This window comes from Budorcas taxicolor, chromosome 7 (assembly GCF_023091745.1).
Source record: "Budorcas taxicolor isolate Tak-1 chromosome 7, Takin1.1, whole genome shotgun sequence".
In the NCBI taxonomy this organism is placed as follows: Eukaryota; Metazoa; Chordata; class Mammalia; order Artiodactyla; family Bovidae; genus Budorcas; species Budorcas taxicolor.
The window spans coordinates 20,479,899-20,501,867 of NC_068916.1; the positions used below are offsets into that span (position 1 = coordinate 20,479,899).

Consider the following 21,969-nt stretch of genomic DNA (forward strand, 5'->3'; position numbering starts at 1 on the left):
GGGGGAGGGGGTCGATGGGGGAGGGGAGCCGCCCGGAGATTGTGCTGACGCCGGCAGAAAACTTGCTTCAAAATTTTATCAGCTCAGCGCGGAGGAGGTGGGGGTGGGGCCGGGCGCGGAGGATGGATGTGGTGGGAGAGACCGGGACCTGCATGGTAATGAACGCTGCAGCCCCCAGGCTGCCCGTGCCCTCCCCTACTCCCATCAAGCCGCAACAGTCGCCTTGTCTACCCCTCTGCTTCTGGCCCCGTTGAATTCCGGTGGGGGGTGAGGGATGGGGCAGATGGGGTCAAGGTCAAGGAATCAAGGTCAAGACTGGGAACTCTGGCCTGGCTGTCCCTCCCACACACCATGGTGACCAGGAGACCTCATGGAAGGCTCACAGCACCGCTAGGAGTTGGCATGGTTGTTCCTCCCACTGTACAGAGGAGGAAACTGAGTTACAGGACAGGGCTAGGTCTAGAGTCACACAGCCGGCACACGACACACAGCAGGGCTACGATCAGAAGCTGGGCGGTCCTGCCTGGAGTCCCCGCTTCTCACTGCCCCTTCTCCCCTCCTCCCAAGTCCTCCCCAGTCATTTCTGGTTGTGTGATCAAGTGGGTTCCTGTGGGGCTGGACTGGGTCTCCAAGCCGAGTGCACCCACCTGACACGCTCAGGCAGCCTAGGTGTGTGCAGGTTCACGCCCACAAGGGTACCAGGCTCAGCTTGGGTGGGAACAGCAGGGCACGGGACTTGTACCAGTTAGGTTCCCCAGGGCACACCTGATTCCATCCACATGAAGACAGTCACAGCTGCCACCCGCCACACAACAGACCAGAGTTCAACACGCGACACACACCATCTCCGAGAATCTCCCCAGGTCCAATCCAGGTAAGAACTTGGATAACCTCCATGTGACAGCTCCACTGGCCACACCACCAGGAAGCAGTGGGTCAGTGAAGCCCACTGCCCGCGCAACCAGGCCCTGCCCACGACCACTAGGACCTGTTGACATTCAGGACTGGGCCACCCATCCAGCCTCTGCACCTCTGCCCAGGCTGCTGACCCCCTGGGAGAGCCCCATGCTCGTCACTGCCCAGTCATCCTGTAGAGCTCAGCTCAGGGGAGCCTCCTTCTCCAGGAAGCTGTCCTGGATTTCTCCATCCTCACAAACCCCACTGGTCTCCATGTGGACCATTTGACCACAGAGCCAGCAAACACCAGAAACACCCAGCTATAAGGGCGGGAGTAGGGAACCCTGACGACCAGAGATTGATGACATAGCTCAAGTCACACGGTGCCCCAGCTTCCCACTTGGCATCAACATGACACCTGTCAGGACTCTGGGAAGGTCTGAGAGTCGATCAACCAGCATTCAGTGTGCCACCCAGCACCCTTCCAGCTTCCCCAGGAAGGATAAGGCTGTCCCTCTCCCACCTGTCAGTGGCCCATCCTCACCCCTGTTGCCAACAGACCTTCTGGGACAGCATCTCATTTCCTGTGACCTGCCACCCCCCCTGGGACATCAAGGTCCGATGTCCTCCCTTCAGACCCCCAGGACACACCTGCCCCCTATCCCACTCTCCCCGTGAACCGGATCTCTTTCCGTTACACTTCACAAGGCATGTGCCTACTCCCTCTGAGACACCTGCCTCCTCCCTTTGACTTGAAGAAGGCCCCCCTCCTTGCTCAAACCTTGCGAGACACGCCTCCCTCCTTGGACCTCTCATAGGTTAGCCTCCTACACACACAAACACACACACACACGCACGCACGCACGCACACACACGCACACACGCGCCCGCGCGCTCAGACCTGCGGGCCTGGTTGACGCCCCTGCGATAGGCGATAGGCGCATCCCCAGCCCTCTCCACCTCCAGCCCCGTGCATGCGCACGCCCTTAACTTACCTCGCTCCCGCACGAAATAGGCCAGGTAGAGGTCGAGCTCCTTGACCGCCACGCCGATGTGGTGCGGCTGCACGCAGAGCACCGGGTGGCCGCACTGCGCCGCCTTGACCAGGCGCTCGCCGTCGGTGCTCTCCAGGGGGATGCCCTTGAAAAGGATGACCATGACCAGGTCCAGCCGCCACACCTTGTCGGCCTGGCGCAGGCAGTCGATGCGGCGCATCTTGCCCTTCTGGTCGGGGTTGGAGAGCACGCAGCCCGGCGCCTTCTTGCCGGTGATGGCCAGCACGAAGTCCTCGCGGCACTCGGGCCGGATGTCCTTGCGCAGCTTGGCCAGCAGCCGCGATGCCCACTTCTGCTTGACTTCGGCCTTCTCGCCCAGCAGCTCGTCCTTCACCGCCCGCTCCTCATCCTTCGACATCCGTTTCTCATGCTTCTTGAAGTACTTGCGCTTCCGCGCCTGCAGGTTGAACCAGGTGTAGGCGAAGGCGCGGACGTGAGGCAGCAGCGCCTCGATGAAAGGGTGGAACTCATCCTGCGGGGCGGGAGAGGCCAGAGATCAGGAGGCGCCGGGGCCCGTGGACCCACTGCCCGGCCCGGAAGACTGAGGCTGCAGAGGCCCCAGGCAGACCCATTGGAGGGATGGTGGAGCAGAGGTGTGCAGAGGTCCTCTGCAGATACCTCCAAACTCCCAGGGGAAAAAACAGGGCCAGAGGGGCCCAGCAGAAGTTCACTGGGTCATATGAGAACCCACTGCCCAGATGGGGAAACTGAGGCTCTGACCATGGTGGAAGGCACAGGCCAAGGAAGCCAGTCATGGAGGGCTGTCTTGAACTCCAATGTACAGGCAGGACAAGCTGAGGGTTCCAGGTGGAATTGATGGGGACCCACTAAACAGATGGGGAAAACTAAGGTTGATAGAATAGTGGCATGGATCCATTCTCTGCCTTCTAGAACTGGGGTCAGCAAACTTTAAGAGTACCATAAAGAACCAGTAGTGAGTATTTTAGTCTCTGTTGCAAGACGCCACAGAGATGTGACCGGCATGGCAGTGTTTCAGTAAAACTTTACTTACGAACACAGACAGCGGGCCTTGGGCCCTGGGACTGTACTTTGCAAAGCACTGAACTAGAGCGTGAGCTCAAATGTCCAAAGCAGGGCTGAGCACACACTGGGCACTGACAGTTCAGGAGCAAACAGGCTCACGGTGTCACTTGTCTGCCAGACCCACTGCTCAGCAGAGGCAGCTGACATGAGATGGAGGTTCAAGGGCTGCCTCTACTGGCTCTTGGCAGTGATGAAAAAATGAGGACAAGATATCTTTTCTATAGCCCAGAGATACAGACAGAACCAGCTGAGGTCCACAGGCCAAGAAGTCTACAGGTCCACTGAGGCCTACTGTATGTCAGGGGCTAATGAAAGGGTGGGGTAGGGTGGGGCAGTTCCTATACAGACCCATTGCAGGGGCAGGGAAAGCTGAGGCCCAAGGAGGCAAGATCAGCATGCAGTAGAGAAAGGGGAGCTCAGTCATGGGGGTTCAGAGCTGGAGAGAGGGGTTCCCAGGGGCCAGTTCACCCTAGCCTGCCCCCCACAGACCCATTCCACAGATGGAAAAACTGAGGCCCGAGGAGGGTCAGAGACCTGCCCAGAGCTGTGACTTCAACACCTCCCCTCCTACTGCCTGAGTGGGGCTACTGAGCAGCCACAACACCCATTTTACGGATGAAGAAACTGAGACCCCCAAGAAGACTCAGTCACGAGGAGCAGAGCTGGGACAGGAAGCCACACCTAACCAACTTCTCCATAAAAACAACAGCAGCCCTCCCCACTGTTGGGCACCTAGGAGAATAATGGGGCCATGGGAGGCCCCTTTCCTCTTCTCTGGGGGTGGGAGGAGGCTGTCTCATTCTCGCCATTTTCAACATGGGAAACTGAGTCTGCAGAACATCCCAGGTATGCTTTCTCACCCTCAAGGGGTGAGAAATTCAAGGAGAAAGGAAGACAGAGAAGAGAAGTTTCGATCCCCACTCTTGCTTGGGGGCTGCACTGGGCTTCTTGAATGGAGGTTATGTCTCTCCCTAGCATGTGAATCTCATTATCTGCCCAGCTCTCCAAAGCCTGCATTATGCTATTATTATTATTGTTATTGACATTGTTGTCGCCGTAACGATTAGTTGCTTACAATCTTCTAGGGGCAGGAAAAGGCCTGAGGCTCCTCTGTGCCTTGCGTGATGGGGAGGCTAAGCTCAGAGACAGGCAGAGACTTGGCTGAGGTCCTAGAGGCTCTCAGGGTCTGTGTGAGGACACAAACCAAGACCCTATCCGCCCCTTTCTCGGAACAGCCTGCTCTCCGTGAGGCAGGGGTCTCTCGGGGAGATGGTGACACAGTTGCTCTGGGCTACCAGTTGGTTTCCAGGTGGATGTGGCCAGGCTCGGTCCCACCTCCAGGCCTGGATGCCCATGGTACTCCCCACCCCAGGTGCCCTCTCCTTGTCCTGTACCCCATCTACCCTGGGTCACTTGTAGCCATGGGTGCTGGGGGTGGGAGACGACCTCAGATCTCCCCTATTACTGAGGGTCTGAAAATAGCCTTCTGTCCTCATGGGGTGGGGCAGGATGGGGTACTGTTTGTGCCAGCCCAGCCCCTTCTATGCCAGTGTCCCCCGACATGTGAGTCACCGTAACAGCTGTGGCAGGGACTGGACCTTACAGCCCCTTTCCATGCCCCACCCCACCCTGCCCCGGCTGACCTGCTGAGGGGCTGTCTCCTGCCAGGTCCCCTCCAACCTCAGAGGTGCTTTTCCTGTGTCACCATGTCACTCAACATGCCAGCCCCAGGGGTGGGGAGTGGCTCACCCAGGGTCACACAGCTGATCTGCAGACCTGGGTCCAGAGCCTGGGAGTCTGGCCAGAGAATCGGGGCAGGGAATCCATGGAGGCATGGGGCACTGTCCCCCATGGAGGGGACACCATGGTAGAAGGAGGCCTGGGCTGTGGCTGTCATCCGAGGCCTGGAGCTTATTGGGGGAGTGATCAGAGGGAGCTGGGAAGGGGCAGTTGGGGTGTCAGCCAGCTGAACGGGGGTGCTATCTCCTTCTAGCATAGGAACCCCCTTATCTGCCCAGCTCTCAAAAGCCTGAATTATGCTATTATTATTGTTGTTGCTAGGATTATTTTGGGCCCAGACTCTCTCTCTCCCTGAACCCCTTTGCCTCTGAGCCCCCTCCCGTTTGATGAGCTCTCTCCCTTTCCTTCTCCTCCCCTCTCCAAGCCCCCTCACCCCTGTCGTATGCCTACCCCCTCCTCCCTGGGCCCTCTCTGGGGAAAGATGCCAGGGAGGTGGGCAGGGGCGGGAGCCCACGTCACTGGTGACCCCAGCTCATTCTGGAGGAAGGAAGACAAACATCCTGTAACTGGGTCATGGACCTGCTGCCTGAGCCTCCACGTCCTCCCAGGGAGGTCAACCCAGGTAGAGAGGCAGGCCTGTCACTCTCTTTGTCCCACAAGACCTGTGACAACCAAGGCCTCTTCTCCGGACACTTCCCAGTGCCCTCACTGGTTGACAGGGCAAGGGAGACAGCCAAGGAAAGCTAGAAGCCAAGAATCCTCCTGAACTTCTATGCATCCCTCAAAACCCCATCTCCAATGTTCCTTCCTTCAGGCAGCCTTTCCTGCTTTCCTTAGGCTTCTCCCAGACCTAGCCTAGACCACACTGCTGGGCATTTTTGAGTCCAGCTCAATCAGTCTCCCCTAACCCTGAGGCCCAGGGTTGAGGCACTTGCTGCCAGGTAGACTGGAGGGAACAAGCTTGGGTGACAATGGCCTCCATTTTCACTTTCTGTATAATCCAGGAACAAATCACTGCTATGCCTTGGGCATCAGTTTCCCATCCTGTACAATGGGCAAAAAGGGACCTGGCACCCTGCTGGGGATCAGTGGGGAGCTTATCCACTGCTCTGGTAATCACAGATGCAAGGTTAAGGAAGACAGCAAGAAACCCCAGAAACTTTACTTGGCCCACTGGGACTTCACAAGCTAAGAAGTATAATAAAATGTCAAGCTGGACTTCCTTGGTGGTCCAGTGGTTAAGACTCTGTGCTTTGACTGCAGGGGACATGGGTTTGATTCCTGGTTGGGGAATTAGGAACTCGAAAAACCTTACTTGGCCAAAGAGGACAGCAGCAGCTGGCAGGCAGACACTTGGGTCCAAGCCCTTGCTGGGCACTATGGACTGGTCAACTGTGCTTTGGGCTGTGTCCCTTACTGGGCCTCCCTGTGGCTCACCCACTCTGCGAGTCCAGGACAGCAAACCAGGATTTGAAACTCCAATTTCCAAACCAAAAGTCTTCCACAAAGCATTCTCCCTCCTCAGTGACTCAACAAATGTTACTGAGAATCTCTTGTCCACCTCCTAAGTGCTTATCCCAAACTCCTGTGCATCCTTCTAAACTCAGGTTCCAATGTCCCTTCTTCCAGGTAAGCCCACTGTTTGTTAAGTGTCAAACAGCAGAACTCATATTTGAATGCAGGCCCATTTGGTGCCAGACTAAGTGTTCTTGCTAGTGATTTCTCCTTCCAAGTTCAGAGCATCATAGCTTATGAACGGCTCTTATCCAATGAGGGAAAAATGCCTTTGATGGTTCAACAAACATCTACTGAGTGCTAGCTCCATGCATGATGCTGGGGCCCAGCAGAGTCCTGGGCTCAGCCCTCACCTGGATCCTGATCTGGACGGGGATGGATATTAAACAAGCTGCTGCTGCTAAGTTGCTTCAGTCATGTCCGACTCTGTGCGACCCCAGAGACAGCAGCCCACCAGGCTCCCCCATCCCTACGATTCTCCAGGCAAGAACACTGGAGTGGATTGCCATTTCCTTCTCCAATGCAGGAAAGTGAAAAGTGAAAGTGAAGTCGCTCAGTCATGTCCGACTCCTAGAGACCCCATGGACTGCAGCCTACCAGGCTCTTCCATCCATGGGATTTTCCAGGCAAGAGTACTGGAGTGGGTTGCCATTGCCTTCTCCTTAAACAAGCTAGGAAATGTAATAAAATGTCAGGTTGGACTTCCCTGGCGGTCCAGTGGTTAAGACTCTGCACTTCAACTGCAGGGGGCATGTGTTCAATCCCTGGCTGGGGGACTAAGATCCCACAAGCTGCAGCCAATAAATAAATAACACAGGGAATTCCCTGGTGATCCAGTGGTCAGGACTCTGCCTCCACACTCTCACTGCTGAGGGTCTAGGTTTCATCTCTGGTTGGGGGACTAAGATCCCACAAGCTCGGAGGTATGGCTAAAAAAAATAAATAAATAAATGAAAGACAGAAAGAAGGAAAGAAAGGGAAAGAAAGGAAGGATGGAACAAAAAAGAAAACGTCAGGTTGAACAATGTGCCCTAAAGAAATTTAAAGGAGTTTGTGGCGGCGGCGGTGGCGGGGTGGGGGGGGAGTCCAAGGAGTCCCCTGGGGATGGTTCTTTTTAGCTGGAGGTGGTCAGGGAGGGTCTCTCATAGGAGAGGACACTTGAACAAGGACCTAAAAGATGAGCGTCCATGGTAGGAGCTTTCCAAGTGGAGAACACAGCACAGGCAAAGGTCCTGAGGCAGGATCACGTCTTATGTTTGGAGAGAACAGAGGGGAGGCCAGTGAAGCTGGAGCAGAGTGAGTGAGAGGGAGAGGAAAAGAGGGAGGGCAGGGAGGGGATGGGCAGGTCAGGCAGGGCTTTTGAAGACCCCCTGGGAAGACTTTGGGTAAACTAAGTCCAGGGATGAGAAAATCTGGCAAAGTGACCAGTGAGCCTGAGCCCTGAATCTCCTGACTTTACTCTCTGTGCCCTGGGGTCCTGGGTGGATGCTGAGCCAGAAGGTTCGGGTGTGAGGGAGAGAGACGGGGAGCAAGGCTGAGCATTTACTGAGCTCTCAACTCTACAAAATGGGAAAAATTGTTGTACCCGCTGTCCAGAGGGAAAGACTGAGGCACAGAGCCCCGAAGCCACTGGCCCACAGCCACAGAGCCAGGAAGGAGCTGAGCTGGGACTTGAACCTGGGTCCCATGACCTTGAACTTCCTGATCCTTGGCCCCACTGCCAGCTCCCCCAACCCCTCGAGCCCGGGGTCTGGTCATTGCTCAGGGCTTCCTGTTCTGTACCCCACCTGCTCTCTCTGAATCCCATGTGGCCCCCTTCTGCTGCTCAGCCCTGGGCCACGTGTCACCTCCTCCTCGGGAAGCCAAAGCAGCAGCCGGCTCCTGCCATCCCCTCACTACACTGCAGCCCCTCAAGGGTGTGGCTTTGATTTGTTTCTTCACTGCTGCTTCAACGGCATCCAGATTAGAAAGGACCAACTTCATCCTCTGCTTGTTCCCAGTGCGCACACCCCAGTGGATGAAGGAAGCCGGTTCCCACGTGGGTCTGGTCAAACTCAGGGAGACCCTGTACAGGGCTAGGCAGGGAGGGGGGTAAAGACCAAGAGAAAAACCCTGGTGGGGGTGGGGGTGGTTAGGGCTCAAGGTTCTGGGGAGTCACTGCTGCCCCTGGCTCCCAGCTTGCCCTGAGCAGACAGTGACAGAAGGCAAGGAGGAAGAGCTGGAAAATGCCTATGGGGTGTTTAATCCAGTTATCAGTTTCTGTGCTAAGTCACTTCAGTCATTTCTGACTCTTTGCCACCCCATGGACTGTAGCCTACCAGGCTCCTCTGTTCATGGGATTCTCCAGGCAAGGATACTGGAGTGGGTTGCTATGCCCTCCGCCAGAGGATCTTCCCGACCCAGAGATTGAACCTGTGTCTCTTGCATTTCCTGCCTTGGCAGGTAGGTTCTTTACCACTAGTGCCACCTGGGAAGCTGCAGTGCTTAGTTTAGAGACAATCATCATCACAGCCAAGCTTATTTGGCACCGACTGTATACCAGGCCCCAAGCTAAGGTTGAAGCATGCAAGGAAGCACTAGGTCAGCTGCCTAGAGACACACAGCCACCTGGGCAGGATCTACATGCATATCCAAGGCCAACCTGGGTTCCTACCTCTCAACACATCTGTGTGCCTACACACGTGGGAGTGTGAGCTTTGGGGACGGCACACCCAGGGTCCACTCGCACCCAGGCCACGAGCCAGTACACGTGTGTGCGGGTCACTGTGAACCCACTTGCTCATGGGACAGGAAGCCCCAGGACATTTGGTGGGTCCCATCCGTTAGGTGGGAGACAGGAAGGTAAGTCAGCTCAGGCAGACAGCGAGCGAGGAGGGGAGGAAGGGAGAGAACGCTGACTCGGCCAGAAGCCCAGTGTCGTGATTTACAAGGCACCCGACCCTGACGTGTTGAAGCACCTCCACTGCAGAGGAGGGAGGGGGAGAGACACGGACTTAGACTCAGAGAGAGACAGAGAGAGGGAGAGAAGCATGGGGCGAGGTTGTGCCTTGTACAGGAGCCAATCGGAGACCACCAGACCACAGGTCATGGAGGGGGTAACCTCAGGGAGCACCCATCTGCCCAGGCCTAACCAGTCAGGTGGGCAATGGCTCCAGTTCCAGACTCACCAGCCATGCTGCGCCACCCGGGGGCAGGCCCTAGTCCTCTCTGGTCTTGGCCCCTCTCCCAGTCCTGAAAGGCTGGGAGACCCACCCCCCTAATCCCAGCAGAGCCTCCATGAACTCATACCAGGCTGGCACTTCATGCCTTCTGTGCCCTGCCACAAGCCGCCGCCACATACATCTGGCCCATAGGAGGCGCTTAATGAAGATCTATTATATTCAATCAAGACAGAGTCGGGGACCCTCTCCTAGTCTCAGTCTCCCCACTGGAGAAACAGTGATTTTTTAAAAGAGTGTTGCCCCACCAGGCAATGGGGTGAAGCAATGAAGGGAAGAATGAATGAATGAGGGGGGCCCTGGCAGCCGGCACTGCTGTGGCCACGGCCCAGGCCCAGCCTCAGCCCCGGGGAATCCTGGGCACTGCAGCCAAGAGGGATTTGGCCCCAAACCCGGAATAACTAACGTGGCGGTAGAGGCGGGCGGGAGGCAGGGAGGGAGGCCCAGAGCGGGGCAAGCGTGGGGAGGCCGGCCTTCCCGCCGGCAGGATTTATGGAAGTAACGGCTGCTCCACACAGTTCCTCTTAAGAGTAAAAGTGAAAAGCATTTGAGTCACCACTGAAACAAGGACGGCGCTCCCAGAATCCTCCAGGGCCGCCTGGGCCATGGCCGCACTACCCCCACCCCAGGTGGGCAGGACCTTGGGGCACAGGGCGGGCTGGCACCGGGAGCAGCCCGGCTCCCCCCCTTCACACATCCCCAGCCGGTCTCGGCTCTGAGAAGATCCGGGTCGGATCAGCTAAAAGGGAGCTATTTTCGGATGGGCTCAGGTTGTAAAATTAGTCAGTAGAGGAGGGGAGACAGAGGCCCAGAGATGGAGAGGGAGAGAGACAGGGAGAGATGCAGGCAGTCAGAGAGAGGTGGGTAGGGCGAGATTAAGATGCAGCCAGGAGTGGGGGTCCTCCGTGGACAGTCTTTCCAGATCCCCCAGCTGGAAAGCCCAGACCAGACTGAGCCTGCATGCAGCTTTGGAGATTACACCGAGGCTGTGCTGAAGGGGGTCCCAGGCATCCCTCCAGGGTGAGGGGCACCCATGGGAGAATAAGCAGAGGAGAGGGATCCCCTTGCCTCTGGGTCACCCCATCCCCACCCTGGCCTGGGAGCTCCCAAGTTCTCCACCTGACAGTCTCCCGGGCGCCCTGTTCTTTGCACACAGAACCTCAGGTATTTTTCATTACCACCGAGAGCCTGCCAGGCTGATCCTTGCCCTGTGCCCGGGGAAAGCCAGGCCCGGGGAGCAGCGGAAGGCCAGCTTTGCTTCTCACTGCCACCCCCACCCCCGGGCAACGTGGACCGAGGCCTGTCTCCCAAGGAGTCCTGATGGGGGAATTCCAGGGCGCAGTGACAATAGGCTGCCGTCCAATCTCCTCGCCTGGAATAGCCTCCCTGGGCTCAGCCCCCCTGGGCGGTTCCCAGAGGGAGGGAGCCAGCAAGCGCGGGAAGGACGGAGGGGGCGGGGGCACCTCGGGGCCACCCAGGCCACCCCTTGAGCCCCAAGGTCACCCAGCAGCCCTGACTAGGACCCTCATGGTACTTGGGGAGCTTTAGGGCAACAGGCGGCAGAGGGGAGCCAGCGATGACTGCTTTGGGGGACCCCAAAATTTGCTCTGAAGGGGAAGGGAGGTCTGGAGAGGGGCAGGGACATCCCCAAGGTCACTCGGAGGATAAGGGGTAAGACAAGCCCCGTGGCCCCCTTGGCATGGGCCCTCATATACCCTGCGGGGAGCCAGAAACTGTGGGGGCTGGAGGAGCCCTGTGAGAAAGAGCCTGCTATGCGGAGGGGCACCCCAGGATCGTCAATGGTGGCAGAGGACGTCCAGCAGAGACTAGCATCCACGTGCTCCCCACACAGTAGTTGGTCCTCAGGATATTCGGTGGCCCGCTGGATGCCCAGCTTCTGCGGCCCCGAACTTGACCCTGCCTCTCCCTCCAGAAACTGCCTCCGCAGCCGCTTGTCACTTTGAGGGAAACTGAGGCCCGACCCCCATGGTTAACGACATCCAAGGACGTGGGGTGGGGGCGGAGCTGGAGGGTGGAACCAGCGGACCTGAGAGGGTCCCCCTGGAGGAAGCTGGGGGAGAGAAGGGGTCCCCTGGGGCAACCCCGGGCACAGCCGCCCCCTCCCCACACACCCCCGGGGTCATTGCACAAGGGCCGAGCCCTAGCAGCCTGGGAGCGCGGCCAGGGGTGAGAGGCTACAGGAGGGGGCAGGGGCAGGTGCCGGGCTGGCGAGGGCGTCTGCAGCGCCGCAGTGCCCGGGCCAGACCCGGGCTCGCCCGGCCTCCCGGCTCCTCCCGCCGGCGGCGGCGGCTCAATAATCCACAATCGATGCAGCGAAAATATCGGGCCGGGGTTGGGGGGCGCGGGGAGTGGGAGACCCGACGAGAAGTTGGAGCACCCCCTCCCCCCACCGTTGGTGCCTCCAACTTCGCGTGCCCCCTCCCCCTCCGCGCACACGTGGGCCAATAATGGGGGGAAAGGCGGCCAGGGCCGGGGTGGCGGGGCACCACCTTATGGGTGGGGGCCGTTCGTCCCCGTATCAGAGGGGTCCTCCCCTCCAGAGTCTCCTGGCGTCCAGGGTCCAACCGGGACCCCCTTGATTTCTCCTATGGGCAGGCCTGGGTCCAGTCCAGGGGTTCGCACAGAACCCCGCCTTTGGCCTTCTCCCGGGCACCCCTCGACCTTCCCGGGTGGGGTGGGGGTGCGCCTCCTGCGTCTGGGGAGGGCGAGACTGCAGGGTGAGCCCCCACGTCCGCCAGGGGGAGAGGTCCCGTGGGGCGCACAGGGCGGGCGTCCCGGATGAGGGTCCCAGCCCATCCCCCCGCCGCCTACCGGACCCTGGCCTGAGGCGGGGGCGGGAGGGACGCGCGCCTTTTTCGTCCCGCCTCCTCGGGCTTCCAAACTCCGGGGCCCGGTGGCGGGGGGCGCGGGGCTGGGGCACCGGGGGCACGCACCCGGGGCCGGGCGGGGGGCGTACCTGGGTCAGGCAGAGCGGGGACGAATACATCCCGGGCGCGGCGGGAGGCGCAGGGCCGGCCGGAGCGGGCGCGCTGAACTTACTGAGTCATTTTTCCAAACCCCCCCCACCCGCGGCCGCGGCCGGCGCGCTCCTCGCCGCCTCCTCCCTCGGTCTGCCTCCCTCCTCCCTCCCGCGCTCTCCCTCTCTCCTGCGCCCGACTCCCTCTCTCTCTCTCCCTCTCTCTGTCTCTCTCTCTTCCTTTCCTGTCCCCCCCCCACCCCGTCTCTGTCTCTCTCTGTGTCTCTGTCTCTCCTCCCTCCGGCAACCACCTCCCTCCCTCCCCCGATTTGTCTCCCCTCCCACCCCGAACCTCCCACTTCTCAACATCCAACTTTCAAAGAAAAGAGGGGTGGGGGGAAAGAGCGCGAACGAGGAAGGAAAGCCGCTCCCCCCGCGCTCCCCATGCCTCCTGAACCCCCAACATTGCTTATTATTACAAATTTCGAGCCGCCCTGTGCCAGGGCACCGGACGGGGACCAAAGGGCCTGCGCACACCCCGGCCGCAGCGGGTCCCCCTGGATCGCCCGCCCGAGTCGAGTGGGTAGGGGTTGGTGGCTCTTGCGGGACATTTGGGGGCCGAAGGTGGATTTTGAAGGCCGCCCCCCAACCCGCCCCAAGCTGGCCGGGAAGTTGGAGAAAGGAGCCAAGGTGGGGGGGAGGGAAAGAATGAAGAAGTGACGTGTGCAGAGGCCCGGCGCGAGCGCGCTTTTCCCCTTAAAGATGTACAACCCGGGGTGCATGGCGGGAGAAGGGGGGTCTCATGGTGTCCTCTCCCCCTGATCGCCCCGGAAAGCCAGACCGGGACTGCAGTTCCCAGGCAGAGGGGCTTGGCTACAATTGCCCTTCCGTGGCCAGAAGGGCCCCAACCAGCAGGGGAGCCTCCAGAACTCTGCTCTTGCTTCCTCAGCCAGCACCAAAGGAGAACTGGGTGGGGTCTGGGCCTCCCCCATATGTTTCCCCAGTACCCCAGGAGGAAGGTGTCCAGGAAGAACCTCAGGCTGGCCAGATAAACCCTTGCAGCCTCTTCCTAGGTGTCCAGAGATTCTTACTGACCCCCACCCACAGTGTACCCATTTGACGGATCCAGAAACTGAGGCACTGGAGTGGCTTGGAGCCCAGTTACCTGGCCCCAGAGCCCTCAAGGCAGGCTCTGTTGTTCTCCCTCTGGAGAACAGACCTGCCCTCCTCCAGTCTGAGCCCCCAGGGAGCCTGACGGACCTGGCCTCACCCCTCCCTGGGTTCATCCTGCACACCCTCTCAGCCTCTCTCAGGCACTTTTGCCACCTCAAAGAGCAGGAAGCTCCCCCCTTGGCATCCTCCCCTGTGAAGTGGATGAACAGTGCCCACCTCCTGGTGTTGGTCAGCAGAAGAACAGCACTTAAAAGCGCCTTGACCTTCCGTTAAATATGCACTGAGATGCTCTTAGAAAGCTTGGCCATTCTGACCCATCTCCAAGGACAAATGATAACCCCTCGCCAACTTGGGGCAGCTGGCCCATGCCCAGAAAGAATGTTTTCCCCCCATATTATAGGGGAGGAACCCAAGGCTCGAGGCGAGGTAAAGATGCTACAGACCTGGGGCCCTGGGGCTAGGCCAGAAGGAAGCAGGATTCACACGGGACACATACGCCTTCTGTCCTGCCGGCTCCCCCTGCTGTGAGTGACAGTCACTCAAATGGCACTTCACTAATGTTTTGTTTTTCTAAATTCCCACTGTGCAACCATGGGGGGCATTTAAACCTCAGGATGAAAGGGAGAGACAGGTGTCTAGGAATCCAAATGCCAAAATAACAAAAAGCAATATTTTATTATTTTTAAAAACATTATGAACACCTGGAGGGCAGAATCCCCAATTCACAGACATTTTCAAGTTCAAGTTGCCTTAGGAGCTTTCTCCCAGGTGGCTGCGACTGCCAGACTGTTCCCAACACCCACCCGGCATGCAGCCTTCACCAGGCAGTTTGGGTTACTCTGGAACACAGTTTGGAGAGCACAGACTCTCTCTGTCTCTCTCTAAACCTCAGTTTCCACATCTGTAAAATGGTTACAATAGATGCAACACACATTTTGGGAGGTTGGGCAGATTGGAATCCTTGAGATAAGGTGTGGAAAGACAGTATTAATACATTAGTGGTGGCGGGTGCAAGTTCACCATTGAGAGTGAAGAGTTTTATCTGTCTATCTATCTGTTTATCTATCTGTCTAGGCTTCCCAGGTGGTGCTAGCCGTAAAGAACCCGCATGCCAATGCAGGAGATATAGAAGATGAAGGTTTGATCCCAGGGTTGGGAAGATCCCCTGGAGAAGGAAATGGCAACCCACTTCAGTATCCTTGCCTGTGGAATCCCACGGACAGAGGAGCCTGGCGGGCTATAGTCCATGGGGTCGCAAAGAGTTAGACATGACTGAAGCGACTTAGCAATGCATTTGTCTGTATCTATCTATCTATATCATCCAGTTCAGCAGGAAGAGGTCCCTACAGTGTAAACAGTAGGTCCACAGCAGGGCAGTTTTAGTGCAGGGTTACAGCCTTGGGTCTACGTCTCCTTTAGCCAGGAGCCCAAATTGCCTGTGCCTCAGCTTCCCGTTCTGAGAAATGGGGTGATAATAGTTTCTACCCCTCTGGCCTGTTGTGGGTAAACCCGCCAATGTTTGGAATGCACATAGTGTTTTTGAAAGAAAACAATTACTGGACTGGACCTATGTGTGAAACATCTGGGGAGGAGGGGCATGACTTTAGCTCCTGGCGCTTTGGAACATAAGTTAACTCATTTGTTTAAAAATGCTCTCCCCATCACTCACTCTTAGGCTCCTCTGTAACTGTCCCAGCTACAGACACAGGAGGGTGTTGACTGTCACCCTATAACACAAATGCCAACAATCTGGAGCCAGCTACCGTGTCGGTCGTGGGGACCAGTTCAGCAGTGCCACCCGGAAATACTACACAGCTCCACAAAAGAACAAGGGACTCCTACCTGGAGACGCCTCCAAGAAACACTCTGCAGCCCAGGGCTCCTCCCCACTCGACACTTCGGACCATCCTCTCTGGTTGGGCTGTCCTGAGCACTGTACAGGGCTGGACAACAGGAGCCCCACCCCCCAGTGTGACAACCACGAGTGTCCCCAGACCTCACTCACTGTCCCCTGGGGAGAACCTCTGCTGTAGACTCAAGATCTCATTTGGGAATTTTTTTTTAAAGAATATACATATATCCTTTATGAGAATGTGTTTCTGTTACATGTGTAGCTGCTCAGACAAAGCTGGGTGAAAATAGGGCTTTTCTGGAGTAGGGAGTCCCACAGGGTGGGGGTGACGAGGAAGGTTTGATTTTTACTCTGGGCACTTCTACATCCTCTTAAGATGTTCATGAGTGGCTTGTGTTATTAAAAGGCAAACTTTTAAAATGTGAGTGGAATCCACAGCAAAATTGTAAAAAGCAAGAGCAGCTCAGGGAGGAAGGATAAGAGCTGGAGCCACCTGGGAAGCCCCCAGCTGCCATACCCAGCAAACTGAGTTCCAGCCAGGGGGGCAGGATGATTCCTCCTCCAACCTTGCAGGGCATCCTGTGTGTCCCCATTTTACAGATGATAAATAGAACCTCCAGAAGGGGGAGGTTAAGGTCCTCAGCCTTGAGAAGTGATGGTGGGCTGACATTGGGGCTGACACAGACATACAACACAGAGGCACACAAATACACCCAGCATGTCATGAAGAGACACACAGATGTACAGAAACACCTCACACGGAGACACACAGATTCTTGCGTGTCACAGACTTCGACAGATACCCAGACCCAAGGGGACACACATACAGACTCACGTAGACTCACAGAGACACACAGACCCATACAAGGGCATGCACAACCCCAAGTGCAATACAAGTGCAACCAGCCACAATAACATACTCAGACCACAACACGACCATACATGCTTAGGAGCACACGCACCCATAGGCAGAACACCTCCCAGGATTATACACCAGCGCACACACACACTCACACATTCACACAGAGGCTTCCCTGGTGGTTCAGACAGTACAGAATCCGCCTGTAATTAGGGATCCCTGAGTTGGGAAGATCTCCTGAAGAAGTAAATGGCAACCCGCTCCAGTATTCTTGCCTGGAAAATCCCATGGACAGAGGGAGCCTGGCAAGCTATAGTCCATGGGGTCGCCAAGAGTTGGACACAACTGAGTGACCATCACACACGCACACAACACACGCACAGTGATACACAACACAGTGCATTCCTGCTCTTCCCTCATGGCTGTCCGCCTCCCCGCCCCCCCCACAGTTGCCCCCACAGCTGGCCTCTTTGCTCTGCAGATCCTCGGGGACCGTGGCTTGTACATTGAGCTGGGGGAGGGCGGGATGGGCTTGGCTCCTCCCCCTCCCACAAACGCAGGTGCCTGTTTGTGTGTCTGCTGCCTGCCTGTGTGTGATTGTGTGTGCACCTGTGTAGGGGCAGAATTCTATACATGTGTGGCTGTGAACAGATAGCTGTGAGTGTCACGGGTGTGTGCTACTGACTGCGATTACACGAAGGTGTTCCCCTGCGAACCCGGTGACGGGGGGTGGGGGGTGGGGGGGGGAGGAGGGAGGCCAGTGTGGTGGAGGGCAGTGCCTGGGGGTGGGGGATGGAGGATGGGGGGGCAGTGTTTCAGCGCTGGCCGTGGGTGTATGGGATGGGGAGCACAGGCTGTGGAGGGGCCTGAGGGTGGGGGAGCTCACATGAGCTGAGGGCCCGAGTATTGCGTGTGGATGCTTCCCTGTGTCACTGTGGGACCCCTTTTTCTCCCCTTCCCAAACAGCATTCCCAAAAGGGATGCAGGTTCAAAGTAAGACCCAAAGACTGGAGCCTAGTCTTGGGGCTTTTATATTTAGAATATTATATAAAGCGCCCTGGGGTGGGGCGTGGGGGCGCGGTGGGGATTCCCCTGGAGGGGAGAAACCAACACTGCGTGCCCATGCGTCTGCCCCGTCCCAGACAAGTGCCGGAGGCAGGGCTCGGGGCGCGGCTCCCTGTCCATCCAGCCCAGAGGGTCTCCTTGGCCACTTCTCTGGTCCAGACCTAACCCACGCGAGCCTGGGTAACCACCCATCCCTCCGGACCTCCTCAGAGGAGGAGTGGGGACCCCCGCTGCCCCGCCCCCCTCTAGGCCAGGTCCCCGCGCACGCGCAGCCCCTGGCGGGAGACGTCGCCGCCGAGTGATCGCGTCCCGGCGCCACCTCGCGCCCAAACCTCAAGCTGAGACCACCTGGGGCCGCGCGGATGGGGGACCCCGAGGCAGAAGGAGTTCGAAGGAACTGGGTGGGGAGTGAGAGGAAGGGACAGAGCTTTGGCAAAGTGAAGGAAGCCACCGTCCCCCACCTGGTAGCTCGGGTTACGGGGAAAAAAGGCACTGGGGGGAGTGGGGGAGAAAGCATAGACCCATCCTCAGGAATAGTCACTGAGCGCCAGTCACACGCACACAGTGACACCGAAATGTCCCCTGAGACGCAGTCACACGACACAGCTCCCCACTCAGTGGCAACCCCCAACCCCCCCTCCCATTCACACGGGGACACCCCACGGTCATCCAGGGACATCACATTCCCCGGAGACACACAACCCAGACACACTGCTTCACAACACCGCCCCACGGGGACGCATGGCACAGTCTCCCAGTTACCCCAACACGTACACACTGTCCCATAGTTGCACAATGCTCTAACAACACGCAACACAACACACACACAGCCACGTGGATGCGCAGATACACAGATTCATAAAGGAGAGGACCCCACGCCTGGGGACCCACGGACAGGGATGGGACCACCCAGCCGCACAGACCCTCGAATGCACCCCCAGGAACCCGTGTTGACCCGTTGCAGAGCACGGGGCCCCCAAACGCAGCCCTCGAGTGCGGATGCCACCGACACCGGCGGACCGGACACCGGAACCTTCAAGTGCAGCTACCGGCGCTTGCGGGCCTGGGGCGCGCCTGGCCCAGACCCAGTGACCCCTCTCGGCTGGGACCCGTCGCGCGACGCGGCAGGGCCGGGGTCGGCCCGGGGGCGGGGCTCCGGCAGCGCTAGGGCCAGCCCGGTGGCTTGCCCCTCCGCCGCGCCGAGCGCGGCCGCCCGCCCGGCTCCAAGTTCAAGGCGCCCGGCGGCGGCCGCTGCGCGCTCTCCGCCCCTCTCCGCAGCGGCCATTTTCCGCTAGCTGGCGCGCCGCGCTCGCCCGGGCCGGGGCAGCCCGCTGGGTCCGCCGCGACCCCCGGCCCGCACGGCCCCGGCGGGCGCCCCCTCCTCGACCCCGGATCCCCAGCGGGCTGCGTGCTCGGGGGTCTCGAGCCCGGAGCCGCGCCCTCCCGCTGGGCCAAGGAGGGGGCGGAGGCCTGGCCTGGGGGGACCCTCTCTCGGGAGCCCCGCCCTCCCCTCTAACTCCGCCGCGCCCGTGAGGGGCCCCCCACTTGGGGTCCCCCGCTGCTCCCCGCGCGCCAGCTCCGCCCCCAGCCGCGGGGGGGTGGATCGGCGGGCGGGGGTCCCGGGGCGGCGGGCGGGAGGGGGGTTCCCCGCATCGAGCCCCTCCCCCGGGCGGCCCCCGCCCCCTGCCCCCCTAGACCTCGCAACTTTCGCCGGGAGCCCACGCACCACCCCAAAAACTCCCCCGGCGAAAACGAAAGTGGGGGCGGCGACGTACCATGGCGCTGCTGCGAGGAGGCGAGGCCGGCGCCGGAGCGAGCGCGCTCGGTCCCCGGCGAGGGGGGGCCGGAGGCGGCGGGAGGAGGCGGTGAGGGAGGGCGCGCGGGGGAGGGAGCGAGCGCGCTAGGGAGGGGGCGCGCCGTGCCCGCCCCCCCGGCTCAGGACCCTCCCCTCGGCCCGCCCTCCCCCCGGTCCCGCGCGCCGCCCGCGCCTCAGGCCGCTCCGCGTCCCGGCCCCGGCTCCGGCGGCTTCGGCAGCGGCTCCATCCCCCGCCCGGCCCGCGCTAGGGGAGGCCGGGAGAACGGTCGCGGCAGCTGGTCGTTGGGCCCGGGTCGGGCTCGCTGCAGAGGGAGCGGATCCACCTTTACGGCGCGCGCGCGCTCACACACACACACAGAGGCAGCTGGGGACACTCGCGGCCCGGGCCTCCTCGACTCCGACACCGACACAGAAAGCACAGCGACGCGCCTGCGACGTGTTACAGACACACACAGCCTGCGGGTGTCACCTAGATACCCCGGGGCCCACGCTCAGTCGGTTCGATTCTCGGACGCACACCTTCTGCAGGATGCCACCAACACAGACTCACACTCACAACCTGCGGGTGTCACCCAGACACATGCTCACAGTCTGCAGGGAGGGTGTCGCCTAGACACCCACAGCCTCCACACTGTCACATACACAAATTCACAGCCTGCAGGGTGTCACTCAGACAGCCGCACAGACTGACAATCGCAGGAAGACACTTCAGACCTCCGTCTGAGCCCCATGCCGACCCCACGACCCCTCCCTCCCGGCCATCGCCGCAGCCACCCTTGCCCCCAAGTGCAGGTGTCCCGGATACACAGACACGAACACGCACAGCGGGGAGACGGGACAGATGGGGACACAGACAGACTCGGACAGCGAGGGTGACAGACCTGGGGGCAGGGGTTCCCTGGGGATCCCGCAGGGGCTCCAGGCGGGGCGGGGGCGGGGAGCGCGCGCGGCGGCTCCGTGGGTGTTGGGGGGAGCCGGTGCCCCCTCCCTGGGTCGGGATTAATGGCGAAGCCTCCGCAGCGGGGGAGGGGCCGGACGGGGAGGGTCAGCGCCCCCGCCCCTGCCTCGCGGGCCGCTGCGGGCTGGGAAGCCGTGCCGCAGCGTCCCCCCACCCCCACCCCACTGAGCGCTTTCCCGCAGTCCCCCTCCTCCGGCAGCCGCAGAATAGGCACCGCCCCCTTCTCCCCTCCTCCTCCCGGGCTCTGCGTCTGGCGCAACCCCGGGACGATGCGAGGGGCGCTTGCTGAGACCTAGTGGGGTAGAGGCGATTCTGTGGCCGTCCTTCGGTCTGGGTTCCCCCCTCCCGCCTGCGACCTCACTTCCCCCAACTGGGGCTCGGGGATTCAGGGATCCCTTTGGGGAAATGATTCTCAGCTCCCACAGGGAGAGCGCCAGGGTTTCGAGTCGGGGCAGGCAGCACTCCCGGAGCAGAATCAGGCCCTGACTGCCCTTATAGAGCCCTAGCTGACTCGGGGGGCTTCCGGAAGTTCATTCTGTTCCTTGCTGGGCAAACCGGGGGCCGGCCAAAAACATCTCAGGCAAACGGTGGTAACAACAGCCCTGCCAACATAGTATGTGTTCAGTGGTACGGAAGTAGCCTGTATCTCCGGCGTCCAGGGAGCGTTCGCTCTGGGACGCTGAAGTTTTCTTCTTCTGCGCATTCCTCCCCCACTTGAAAAAAAATTTTTGGCTGCACCCAGCGGCATGTGGGATCCTTGTTCCCAGACCAGGAATCGAACCCCCTGCGTCCCGCATTGGAAGGCAGAGTCTTAACCACTGGATTGCTGGGGAAGTCCCTCTTGCCAGATTTTTTTTAAGAAGAAAGGGAAACTCATCAACCAGCATATCAGAAACCCATGGGTCCTGATCCTGACGTCTCTACCCAGGTGCTTCGCAGGTCGGAATGGGGAGGTTCTGGAGGGGGGCCTTCCGTCTCACACACCTGAAGCCAAAGAAAGTAGGGCGCATACCCCAGCTCTGGCTCTGGAGAGGAAAGGGTGAAGAGGACAGAGACCCTTTGCTCCCAGCTCCTCTCTAATCGGCCTGTGTTAATCCCCAGCTTGAACACTCCACTCCTCCCTTGCCTCAGGGAATTAGGTACCTGGGAGGAGAAGAGAGAAAAGGAGAGGAGGGAAGGGGTGGGTTAACGTCAGCCAGACAGAGATTCGGGTTCAGTTCAGTTCAGTCGCTCAGTCGTGTCCGACTCTTTGCGACCCCATGAATCGCAGCACGCCAGGCCTTCCTGTCCATTACCAGCTCCCGGAGTTCACTCAGACTCAGGTCCATCAAGTCAGTGATGCCATCCAGCCATCTCATCCTCTGTCGTCCCCTTCTCCTCCTGCCCCCAATCTCTCCCAGCATCAGAGTCCTTTCCAATGAGTCAACTCTTCGTATGAGGTGGCCAAAGTACTGGAGTTTCAGCTTTAGCATCATTCCTTCCAAAGAAATCCCAGGGCTAATCTCCTTCAGAATGGACTGGTTGGATCTCCTTGCAGTCCAAGGGACTCTCAAGAGTCTTCTCCAACACCACAGTTCAAAAGGATCAATTCTTCGGCACTCAGCCTTCTTCACAGTCCAACTCTCAAATCCATACATGACCATAGGAAAAACCATAGCCTTGACTAGACAGACCTTTGTTGGCAAAGTAATGTCTCTGCTTTTGAATATACTATCTAGGTTGGTCATAACTTTTCTTCCAAGGAGTAAGCGTCTTTTAATTTCATGGTTGCAATCACCATCTGCAGTGATTTTCTTGAGG

At 59.2% G+C, this 21,969-nt stretch overlaps 1 protein-coding gene across 5 annotated transcripts in view; it reads right to left on the bottom strand.

The window, feature by feature from the left end:
* NFIC (nuclear factor I C) overlaps positions 1 to 19,259 on the bottom strand; it is a 70,467-nt gene extending 51,208 nt beyond the window's left edge. For 4 of the 5 annotated variants that reach the window (XM_052643105.1, XM_052643109.1, XM_052643107.1 and 1 more), the window contains exons 1-2: positions 12,447 to 12,582; positions 1,893 to 2,424 (exon numbers count right to left, since the gene is read on the bottom strand). In XM_052643105.1, coding sequence (XP_052499065.1) covers positions 1,893 to 2,424; positions 12,447 to 12,476 — 562 coding nt within the window. In that variant the 5' untranslated portion in view covers positions 12,477 to 12,582. Of the gene's footprint in view, positions 1 to 1,892; positions 2,425 to 12,446; positions 12,583 to 19,170 lie in introns of those variants that run through there. The other variant, XM_052643106.1, reaches the window with a different exon arrangement.
* Between the last annotated feature and the right edge of the window lie 2,710 nt (positions 19,260 to 21,969).